The 12,635-nt window shown below is 43.5% G+C and overlaps 1 protein-coding gene across 16 annotated transcripts in view; it reads right to left on the bottom strand.

The window, feature by feature from the left end:
* Positions 1 to 12,635, bottom strand: part of EPB41L2 (erythrocyte membrane protein band 4.1 like 2) — a 278,051-nt gene that overhangs the window by 110,344 nt on the left and 155,072 nt on the right. For all 16 annotated transcript variants that reach the window (XM_068231559.1, XM_068231555.1, XM_068231551.1 and 13 more), the window contains one exon: positions 6,757 to 6,861. In XM_068231559.1, the coding sequence (XP_068087660.1) occupies positions 6,757 to 6,861 (105 nt within the window). The remainder of the gene's footprint in view (positions 1 to 6,756; positions 6,862 to 12,635) is intronic.

A 12,635-nucleotide genomic window follows, 5' to 3' on the forward strand; every position in this document is an offset into this window, starting at 1 on the left:
CAGGAATATAAAGGGGGATAGGATTGTCAGCATAACACTAGAAAAGAAGATTTTTAAAAAGCCTACTGGAAATAAACAAGTGAATGCACGTTTCATGGTAAATAAGAATCTGCCAGTTCTAAGAGGAGAAAAAAAAATAACAGCTTGGGCCTGAATTATCAGTTTGTAAAGAAAGGTCTCATCTACATGTATAGGAAAGCGTTTTGTTTCTGGTTTGTACTTTTATAGGATTGGTCAAACTTTTGTTATTTGTGCATATTAAGCTTCGGGCCTAAGCACATTCATCTCAGTGTGCGATACGCCGGGATTTTAGACAGTGCGCTCTGACAACGCAATGCTACATGCATTTCTGTGCATAATGCAGAGCTGCTCCATTCACTGTAAGTGTAGCGTGCTGCAACTCAGGTGCCATGCATTTCTGTAAAACTCACTGGGGGACATTTATCAAGAGTGTCTGAGACAAAATATTAGTAGGTTTCTAGAAATGCATGCAGCACTGTCAAGAAAATCACTAGATAGTGCAGATTCCTTCTTAAAGAGAACCCGAGGTGGGATTTACTTATGCTAGTGGGACACAGAGGCTGGTTGTGCACACTAACACCAGCCTCTGTTGCCCCATGGTGTGCCTCCAAGACCCCCCTGCGCGCCGCTATACCCCCCGCAGCGTGTCGCCAGCACAATGTTTACCTCTGCCTGTCTGTTAGCGCCGCTCCTTCGCCGCCTCCGTATCGGCGCTACCCGCCCGCGTCACTTCCCTCCAATCAGCGGGAGGGAAGGGACACAAGCCGGTAGCGCCGATACGGAGCCTCTGTGCCCCACTAGCATAAGTAAATCCCACCTCGGGTTCTCTTTAAACTGTTATTAAAGAGAAGCTCCAGCCTAAACAAGCCTACTGTCATTAAGTTACATTTGTTATGTTAATTAAAATAGATAGGTAATATAATCTCTTACCCACCCTGTTTTAAAAGAACAGGCAAATGTTTGATTTCACGATGGCAGCCATCTTTTTGGTTGAAAGGAGGTGACAGGGAGCATGAGACAGTTCCAACTGTCCTGTGTCCTGATCACCCAGGCAACGTGAACAACATAGGAAATCCCATCATGCTCTGCACAGCATCAGGGGAAAAGCGCCCGGGCTTTTTTTCTTTGATGGGTGGAGCTTAGATAAAAATGCAGCTAAAAATGATGCTTTGGTAAGACAAACAAAGTTCTGATGCTGTGAAACTGTTAAAGAAACACCAAGCCTTTTCAGTTCTGCTGAGTAGATTTTTAGTCCAGAGGTTCACTTTGAATATGAAGAGTTAGGAAGGTTTCTCAAACAGTGCAGTGTGTGAGGGAAATTGCTGTTGCTATGGTAACCAATACATTTGCTGTATTGATACAGAAAAGAGAAGTTATCATAGCATAAATATATTATTTATGGTAGATTTTTTTTAGGTTAATTGATAAGATGTAATGTAAATAAATATACACCCAACAGCAATGGGGAGGAGCACCTCGCAAATCATGTCTAGCCTGTACTGCACAAGCTGTAGAAGTGATAAGCACTTCTTGATATGCAGTAGTTTAGGAATGGATTTGCAATTTTCTTAACTGTGGTGCAGTTCTAGAAATTCACGTTAAACTGCCGCTATTAAGTAGAATTTAGGAATGTTCTTATCATACAGAAAAATGCCTCCTGCTGGTTAGATCTATTTAAGAAGTTGGTACGGCTTTGATAAATTTCACCCACAGACACCCGCCTCGGACAGCAATAAAACATGGTGCCTGCGATCTAAGGTCCCAGTCATACTATCTTATGTGATTAACCCTCCTGGTGGTAACCCTGACCTACACTCAGGCCGCCGCAGAGGATTTCTCTGCCCCGGGAGGGATTTTGTGAATTAAATTTGCTTTAGCCTTTGTAGCTAGCACTTCGCTAGATACCATTGTCCCCAAAGTCCCTCCGCTCTTTTTTGATTGCCCCCGATCGCTGCAGTTCTACACCCCCCCCCCCTCTCTCCCCCCCGGATCTGTGATGGCGCAGCCTCTCCAATCCGCTCCAGGTTTTCGCTATGGGGAGAATTGGGATTGCGCATGACGTCTGTGACGTCAGGTCCGATTGTCGCCATAGCGATGACTGAAGCTCATTGGGGAGGCTGCGACTAGGTAACGTACAGCGGCGGCAATCGGGGGGGGGGGGGGGGGGGATCAGAAGGGTGCGGGGGACAATGGTAGCTAGCCTAGAGCTAGCTACAAAGTCTAAAGCAAATTTAATTCAAAAAATCCCTCAGCCTCAGAAACTGCATACCGCCGCATACATTTGAAATCGGCGCCGGTAGACTTGGGCGCAGGATATATACCTGGTATATGGCTGATCCTGTTTCTGCACAAGTCCAGGCCGTATTAATTACTATTCCCCCTCTAGGCTGCCATGGAATGAAATATTTTGGCTTCCAGTGATTGTTGGAAGCCAAATTATTGTGTTTAAGCAACCTCGGCTCCGTCTTCTGACGCGCCGATGTTACGCACTGAGCGCTGCTCAGTTGTGATTCCCTTTGTAGTCTATTGTGGCGCCAGCTGCGTCCAACTCTAGCAGCGCCGAAAAGCACTGCTCCGCGTACCACCAGGGAGGTTAAAGAGAAACTCCGACCAAGAATTGAACTTTATCCCAATCAGTAGCTGATACCCCTTTTTTACAAATCCATTCCTTTTCACAAACAGACCATCAGGGGGCACCGTATGGCTGATATTGTGGTGAAACCCCTCCCACAAAGAAATTCTGAGTACATACTCTTGGCAGTTTCCTGTCTGTGAACCCTGTTGCATTGTGGGAAATGGCTGTTTACAGCTGTTTCCAACTGCCAAAACAGCAAGCAGCAGCTACATCACTTGCCAGCAGTAAAAATGTCACCATGTGATGTCAGAATATAAATCAGGGATTTAAAAGATTTTACAATGGGCAAACACTGACAATCATTTATACATAATTATTGTAAAATGAAGCACTTTTTTATTACTATATTTTTAAATGAGATCCTCTTTAAATGAAAGGAGCAGCATACTCTGTAACGGTTCCTCTGCAGCAAGGGTGAGTGGGGTTTTAGACTTCTTTTTCACTTGCAATCGCAAATTGCAGAGTGTTTCGTTTTGCAATGAGACTGCATTTATCATCTACTTTTTCCACCGGGTTCCGCTCTGATTTTCATGCGTTTTTTTTTAAAAGCAGTGTGTTTGGTTGTTTGAATTTCATTGGCTGGAAAAGATGCATTTCTTTTCAGTGAGCAAATGATCTGAATGGACTAGAAAACTTCTATTTGTTTTGCTTTGGATTTTTTTTCTAGGTTTATTATTTCAGTGCAAATGATTGGATGATTAAAAAAAAAAAAAAAAAAAAAGGAGCTCACCAGTACATAAAGACATGAAACGGTCATTCTGTGTGGGTTTAGTGAGAGGAGCTTCTGAGAGTAGAGTGTGTTGGAGACAGTATATGGTTTTTTAACTGCGAGATGTGCCAGACATGGGTGTAGCAATCACCAGAGGCCCTCTTCCCTCTCCCCAACCACAAGTGCAGCCAAATAGCAAATAAAGAAATTTCCTGCTTCCAGGCGCTACTTCACAGCAGAAAACTCTCTGCTGCCATTTGCCGGCTCCCAATCACATGACCCAAATGGTGTTTGGGGACCAAGGGGGCCCCATGCTATCATTTTTGCAGGGGGGCCTTATTAAGTGTAGTTACGCCCCTATTGCCAGATATGATCTTTGTGCTGAGTGTATCAGCATTGCTGCTGGGATGGAGACAACTGAGGAGATTCAGGTTGCACCCGTTGCAGGAAAAGTATTACAAGGTTCAATTCTGGACACTGTACCCATTTGAGAAGCCATCCAGACAAGTTCTTTGGATACACCCAGATGATCGTGGACAGGTAATATATGCAATATTTTTCAACATCTGTGCTTCCACTGTGTTTCCCTGTACCTTTCGTTCTCTGTGCCACCTCTGTTACCTTCCATCCTCCTCTCACCTTTTTACCACTTAATACTTATCATACAATTCCATCAGGGAGGTGTAATACATGGCCCCAAATGTATTGTACAGCAGGAAACCCCCCCCCCCCCCAAACATCAGGGTTGTTGTCCTGCTGCACAGTAGAGCAGACCCGACTGGGATCGGCTATTTCCGCCTATTTTGGAGCAGAGAGCCGCTACTGCGCCTGCCCTGGAGCCAGGACGGTAAATATTTACATCCCTGCCATTCGGAGAGCTGTATCGCTGCCACCGTGGGAGGAGGACGGGGGAAGCCCCAATAGGATCCAGAGGCTTTCCCCTCCTGAGGCGAGTACCCTCCAGGGGCGTTGTTTCTTAATACAGATTTTCTTTTTTCTGTAGCGTTTCACCTAGCATTTTGCGGTTTTGGGAAGCGTTTTTGGTGTAGTAGATTTCATATATTGTTACAGTAAAGCTGTTACTGAACAGCTTCTGTAAGAAAAACGCCTGCAAAACCGTTCTGAACTGCCGTTTTTCAGAGCGGTTTGCGTTTTTTCCTATACTTTACATTGGAGACAGAAACGCCTTCGCAATCCAAAATTTGCAGCAGCCCGGGAGTATGCGTTTCTGCAAAACGCCTCCCGCTCTGGTGTGCACCAGCCCATTGAAATACATTACCCAAGCGTTTCCACATCCGCAAGCGAATCGCAAAACGCTGCAGAATCGCTCTGGTGTGCACTAGGCCTCACTGTTCATCTTGCACTGCACCAAAGTCTGCCCTGACCTCCCCAAAAAATTTTTCTAAAGCAGTGTCAATATGACACCATATGTACAAACTTACACTAAGGGCTGAAACCCACTAGAGCAATTTGAGCGTTTAGGGAGCGTGAGAAATTGCTAGCGATTTTCCTAAACGCCCTGCCAATGTAAATGTATGATGCAAATTCCACAGAAGCGATTGCGATTTGTAAAATCGCAAACGCAGGACAGGCAGCATTTTGTTAGCTGCGCTTCAATGTAAAGTATATAATCGCTGGCGTAATTGCTCAACAAAACCTGCACGGAGCGATTTTGCAAGCGTTTTGAAGTTAATGTACACTGTAACAACATTAAAATTAATAGAAAGGACCAATCAGACTTTAAAACAGTAATAGCTACACAACCGCTGGCAAATTGATAAAATTTTTAACATCGCTCCCTCAAACGCTCAAGAAATCGCTTACAAACTGCTCATATGAAACGCTAGCGATTGCAATTAGCGATTGTGTTTTGCAGTGGATTCCAGGCCTAAAGGTTTTTTCTAAGCAAAGGTTTTAACCACTTGCCGACCGCGCACTCATACCGCGCGTCGGCAAAGTGGCAGCTGCAGGACCAGCGACGCAGTATTGCGTCGCCAGCTGCAGGCTGATTAATCAGGAAGCAGCCGCTCGCGCGAGCGGCTGCTTCCTGTCAATTCACGGCGGGGGGCTCCGTGAATAGCCTGCGGGCCGCCGATGGCGGCTCGCAGGCTAAATGTAAACACAAGTGGAAATAATCCGCTTTGTTTACATTGTACGGCGCTGCTGTAAGGCAGATCAGCGATCCCCGGCCAATCAGCGGCCGGGGATCGCCGCCATGTGACAGGGGACGTCCTGTCACTGGCTGCACAGGACGGATAGCGTCCTGTGCAGCCCGGAACACCAGGGGGGCCAGGTAGGAGAGGGGGGGGGGGGGGATTTCGCCGCGGAGGGGGGCTTTGAGGTGCCCCCCCCGCAACACCGGCAGGCAGGAGCAATCAGACCCCCCCCAGCACATCATCCCCATAGTGGGGGAAAAAGGGGGGCGATCTGATCGCTCTGGATGCACCCTGATCTGTGCTGGGGGCTGTAGAGCCCACCCAGCACAGATCACAAATAACAGCGCTGATCCTTAAGGGGGGGTAAAGGGTGGGTCCTCAAGTGGTTAAAGAGACACTGAAGCAAAAAAAAAAATAATCATCATTCTAAATGATTTTACAGAGCAGGCAAGTGAACTTTTGAACCCTTCTCTGCAGAGAAAAGAAATTACATTGACAGACACTTGAGATAACAAGCTTCAGAAGACAGAGCTCTCTGAGACTTCAAAAGTCCTGGAGCTCAAAGGCTCTTTTGCATAAACAACAACTGGAGTTTAACTCTTCCTGTACTGGAAACATTAGACGTATGTGTCTGCTCCTAATGTTTTATTTCTTAGCTGTACTACACATACAAATCATCATAATTTTTTTTTTTCCGCTTCAGTGTCTCTAACAGCTATTATTGACTTCAGTATTCTTATTCTAGCAAGAAAAATACTCAATGCATTAGGGATTAGAATTAACCTCTTAATAGATCACAAAATAGCTTTTTAGTACACGAATAGTAAACGTTAGTGTGATTGTCAATGTCGTATTTAACAGACAACTCACAGTTCAGCACAGCATTGCTGAAGGAGAAGGATATAAACAAGCACTTCACTCTAATAACCAAGCAATATTGAACGGTATTAACTTGCAGAAGCACTCAAATCTGGCAGTAATCTGGCGGAAGCCAATAAAGAAAAGGTCGTCCTGGGACATGACAGATCATACACTGTCTAGACCCATGTTAACCTCGTGGCATTATTTTATCTTTCAGAGATGGCCTTCAAAAAATGTCCTTTTTTTAAGAGGGCAATAAAAAGCTGCTGGATGCAATTAACGTTAGGTACTTGGTTACAATTTATTATTCCAAATAAAAGATCAATCTACAGCATGCTGCTGTGATATTTTTAGCTAACGGAGCAATTAAGTACCTTGTGATCTGTATTGTCCCGGTAGATGAGTCCAAAATAATCAGTTTCCAGAAGGTTGAGATGTTCACAGACCTTGCCAAACAGCACTTGGCCTTTAGCACGTTTCTGTAAGAAGAAAGGATGGCACAGTGAGCATTTCCATTCAATGGATATACTGTACAGTACAAAAGGTCATGGTCAGTATAAAATATAAAATTATCCACAGTTTATTCCTTTTTTTTTTATAAGATTTTTATAGTACTGCGGGGCATTTAATATTGTCATTATCTTCAGTATCCTGTGAAAAGAAATATTGTACATTGTAATCAAATCATGCTAATGTACATTTTTTTTTCTTTTACATCGCTGATAGCTAAAAAGATGCTGTTTTTAGCTGGACACAATTTTAGGTCTATGGATGAAGCAGATACTCACGGGGGGTTTAGTTTTATGCCATACTTTATGTAGTGCCTCACCTTGCGTGCCCCTCTCATGCAAGTTATAAAATTGCTTGAGCAGCTTACTCCTCTCTCTCTTGTAAGCTGATCCTCAGCACTCTGAGCCATTGACTAAGGATAAGTGTGCATATATCAGGAGTTCTGACTTTGCTAGCTACAAGCACTTCCATGCTAGGTCTATAGCGGAAGTTATTCTTTTCTTACCAAGCAACAGCTAATGAGGAACCATGCAAAAAGTTCCTACCAACACAGCAATAGATTTCTCTATTGCAAGGGTTAAGGTTTTGAACCTGACTCACCAAGAACCGCTGCATGGTGAATGTTACTCCCAAACTTGTAAAGGTTTTCTCTGGGAACTCTAGTTTGCACCCAGAAGCCAATACATACCGTTACTTAAACTGGCTAAATGTGGCCACTAACAATACAATTTGGTAACCGATCGTTTACGAACTATTGGAAATGAACGTTTCGGACCACTAATGGACAAACATCTCTTAACCAATGAAATCAGATTGACGCGAACGATCTGAAAATTGGTTTGATTTCGTTAATCTGATTGGATTGGTTAGGAGATTTTTATCAGTTAGTGATCCCAAGCGATCATTTCCAATCGTTCATCCGGATAATCAATCAAACAATCGTTTCCGAATTGTATAGTTAGCGGCCACCTTTGCTCAAATTGTCCCTAGAGCACGGTTATTACAGTTTTATTAAAAACGCCATCCTCTTCAATAGAGCTGTATAAGTGAACAGTAAATTATACATTTAAACAGAAAGAGCAATACAGAGGGTACACAATATCTACAATGCACATCTATCTGGGGCAGCAATGTAGATACACTAATGCAGCCATTCCAAGATACTGCAGTGGTATGTCCTACCCATGTGAGCTTAGAGTTTAAGGCCCATTTAAAGGAATACTTAAGGGAAAAAAAAAATGACATTTACTCACCCGGGGCATCCCTCAGCCCCCTGAAGCTGGATGGTGCCCTCGCAGCCCCGCTCCGATCGTCCTGTCCCCGCCGGCGGCTACTTCCGGGTGCGGCGACAGCCGCCGACAGGCTGGGAACGCGGCTGATTTTCCGCGTTCCCACTCGCTATATGCTGCTATAGCGTATATAGCGAGTGGGAACGCGGAAAATCAGCCGAGTTCCCAGCCTGTCGGCGGCTGTCGCCGCACCCGGAAGTAGCCGCCGGCGGGGACAGGCCGATCGGAGCGGGGCTGCGAGGGCACCATCCAGCTTCAGGGGGCTGAGGGATGCCCCGGGTGAGTAAATGTCATTTTTTTTCCCCTTAAGTATTCCTTTAAAGAAATCACAAAAAATGTAAACTGCACGTTTTTAATCAGAGCTGTGAGTCGGAGTCAAGGACTGAGCAATTTTGGGTACCTGGAGTCGGAGGTTTCATAAACTGAGGAGTCGGAGTCGGATGATTTTTGTACAAAATCCACAGCCCTGGTAAGTATTAAATTAAAGCCACATACACATGCTTAACTTAAGTCTTTTACTATAAAAACAACTTTAGAAACGACTAAGAATGAAAAAGTTGGAAAGATACGACTTGGCGTGCAAACTACTATTATACACACGAACGACTTGCCGGACGACTTGACAAAATACAAATTTACATATCGTTACTCAAGTGGTGAACGACTAATATGTTCTAGTTAGCAATAGAAGTCATTGAAAAGTTATAGCAGACTTCTGTACACATTGCCATGTTGGACACAACTTCACTCAGTCGTTTGTCAAGTCAATCCAACAGTTGGATTGACTTGAGCTGCGTCTTATCAGTCGATGGACATCTCTTATCAGTGATGACTCCTTTGCATGTCTTTTAATTGACAAAAATCATCCAACTTCTTCAAGTTGTTTGATAATCGTACATTTAAAAGACTTTTTGTTCACAGCTGGCGTTCCTGCCAGTGTACAAGCGCAGCTGTACTGCATATCCACATGTGCCACGCAGGACAAGTAGCACAAAGCCACTCATGCATGGAGATCTGGAGGATCTGGGAAGCCTATGGATTATTCAGTCTCCCTTTACTGAGGGGAGTAACAACTTTTTTACTTCAGCCTTTTATATTTTCCTTTTAGTTTTCAACTTTCTACATTGTTCCTCTGTTGCATTCTGGGACTGATTGCCTGCGTTAACTGATTAAAAACGCGCATAGTGTGCGTTTTACATTGACTAACATTGTAACGCATAAAGCTAGCGTCGGCCGAAAAACTGCGCCTGGGTGCAGTGTAACGCAACGCACAAAAAGGCTGCGTTATATGTGAAAGCTAAAATGAAAGTCTATGGACTTTCATTTCACCTTGGGTAACGCAAACTTTACCCCTTGCGTTGAAACGCAGAAAACCTGCCCTAATGATAAAAGCCCTAAGCACTTCAGGAAAATCTAATCCTGCTATGCACACGTGCAGAACACACACTCAGCATGACTGCTAGGCTAGTAGCATGTTTTAGAAGACAAGCCCACATGATTCGCTCAACAGGAGCTTCCTTTAAGAAAATGATTACAATGACATAATTATGAAACAAAAACAATTCCTGCCTAATGTAAAAAGGTTCTCATTCAACCATTCTGGTACTGACAAGACATCTAGTTTCATGTTTGCATGCTCAAAAGTAAAGCAAAAAAAAGCAACCAAGCCTTTATTTACACACCCTTACAGAAACTTCAACTGCCAGTAACATCTGCTCAGCACAACTAAAGCACACACAAATAAAAAGACTACTTGTGTTACAGATGAGCCTCTATGCTAGAAGTACAGCTTTAAGAAGAAATTTTAAACTTAAATCTTATAATTAAGGTAATTAAAGAGATGAGATCAATGATCTATTGGTAACAACAACCATGACATCAGTCAAAGCAACACTGCATACTATGAGAAAACACACTGCAGACATGTCAGATGCAAAAGAAACCGAGACGCTACAAGGTTGGACAGAAGTGGAGAGCTTGTGGGGGTATATAAACCGGAATTCGGTTGATCTATCGCCTCTGAACTCTTGCACAGGACAGAAGAAAACAGAGAACTGCACCCTGTATGTATTTAGAGAGTTTGGCCTGTCAAATTCCCCCTCATCTGCTACTAATCACAAGTTGTAATTTGATCTCCCCGTGTAACCTGACTGCCACGGCAGATAAGCGCATTTGAAAGCACAGGATGTTAATATTTCTGCTTCCATGAAAGCAGGACGTAGAAGCAGTGCAGATTTATATCAGCTGTAACAAAGAAATGTTTTTTTTCTTTTAAAGTTGTTATGCTGTTGCTCAGTAGAGAGGACGTTCTGGATTCAGGTTCTCTTTAATACATATGGAAATTTGAATTTATTATCACAGTACAGTTCTTTGTACCAGGGCTGTGGAGTCGGTACAAAAATCCACCGACTCAGATTCCTCAGTTTAGGATTCCTCCGACTCAGACTCCTCTAATTTGCATATTACAATCTTGTTGATTGAAAGTATGTAACATGAAATTCGTCTCTTAACTGCCAACGCTTAGGAATTTTAAAAGACAACTGAAGTGAGAAGGATATGGAGACTGCCATATTTATTCCCTTTAGTCAGACTAAAACTAGTCCTTGGTAAGAGTACTTGTAAAAGGTACAGACCGGAACAAAGAACATCTATCAGGCCCTAGGCAATGTGATTGTGGGTACATGTAAGAGTGATGTGCAGGTACTCTGCAGGGGAATGAGGGGATTCTTCCTCTATTACACATTCTTCATGTACAATCTGAACATGGATCAGGCCCTAGGCAATGTGACTGTGGGTACATGTAAGAGTGATGTGCAGGAGAATGAGGCGATTCTTCCTTTATTACACATTCTTCATGTACAATCTGAACCAGGTTTATGGGTGATAGACAACTCCTCTGTGTTCAATGTGCACAACATTCTCAGTGGATTCCCTGCAGCTCTGTGGGGAGTGCATATGTAGAGTATAGTACTACTGTGTAACAAAGTAAACCTGAGACAGATGAAATTAAAGTTTTATACATACCTGGGGCTTCCTCCAGCCCCCTTCAGGATAATCAGTCCCTCGCTGTCCTCCTCCGCCACCTGGATCTTCTGCTATGAGTCCAGGTACTTGAGCCAGTCTGGCGTAGTGCGCATGCACACACTCCGCCGCCGGGAGAGTACTACACCTGCGCAGCACTATTGCGCAGGTGCAGAGCGCTCCTGGCTGTGGAAGCGGAATGCGGCCGGACTGCGCTGACTGGCTGAATTACCAGGACTCATAGCAGAAGATCCGGGTGGTGGAGGTGGACAGCGAGGGACTGATTAGCCTGAAGGGGGCTGGAAGAAGCCCCAGGTATGCATAAAACTTTAATTTCATCTGTCTCAGGTTTACTTTGTTACACAGTAGTACTATACTCTACATATGCACTCCCCACAGAGCTGCAGGGAATCCACTGAGAATGTTGTGCACATTGAACACAGAGGAGTTGTCTATCACCCATAAACCTGGTTCAGATTGTACATGAAGAATGTGTAATAAAGGAAGAATCGCCTCATTCTCCTGCACATCACTCTTACATGTACCCACAGTCACATTGCCTAGGGCCTGATCCATGTTCAGATTGTACATGAAGAATGTGTAATAGAGGAAGAATCCCCTCATTCTCCTGCAGAGTACCTGCACATCACTCTTACATGTACCCACAATCACATTGCCTAGGGCCTGATAGATGTTCTTTTCATCCTTCCTAGGTACCATTTAATTCGTAGTCACCAAACCAAATTTTAACAACATATCAAATTATTTGTTTTCATGAGCAAAGAGAGTGCGTACATTTGCATAAATCAGAATCGACGCAGAATTATTTCCATCTCATTGACCATCTCTATTAGTGACACGGCTACACATCAGGCTTTATACTTACAGCATAGATGTTATGTAGTATATATAAGAGACTCCTGTGTACACATCATATATACAGTCACAATCAGATGTGTATATCTGACTTTAAAAATACGGGGACTGCTTTATTGAAGCAGCACAAGTAACTAATTTTGATTGGTTTATTTTATTTTTGTGGACTAAGCACAGCTATTACTGTATGTATAAATGATTTATGATGACTATTATCTGAGAAATAGAACATGTTATCATATTTTCTATTTTAATTACAGTTTAAATTCATTAGGAGTCGGAGCATTTTTTCCCCGACTCAGACTCCATGCACCTAAAATTGCCCCGACTCCGACTCCACAGCCCTGCTTTGTACATCAATGATTTTTGCAATAAATACAGGTACAAAAATGCAGGCATTTTTGCATGGTCTATTATGTTCTCCACCTAAGAAGAACTGTATTAATTTAAGGTCCAAAAGGACCAGTTTCCACTATACTTAGGCAAATCTGTATTGAAAAAAAAACCGCTTGCGGATCCGCATGCATATGCGAATTCGCATGCATTTGCATGAGTTT

This window comes from Hyperolius riggenbachi, chromosome 4 (genome assembly GCF_040937935.1).
Source record: "Hyperolius riggenbachi isolate aHypRig1 chromosome 4, aHypRig1.pri, whole genome shotgun sequence".
NCBI lineage: Eukaryota > Metazoa > Chordata > Amphibia > Anura > Hyperoliidae > Hyperolius > Hyperolius riggenbachi.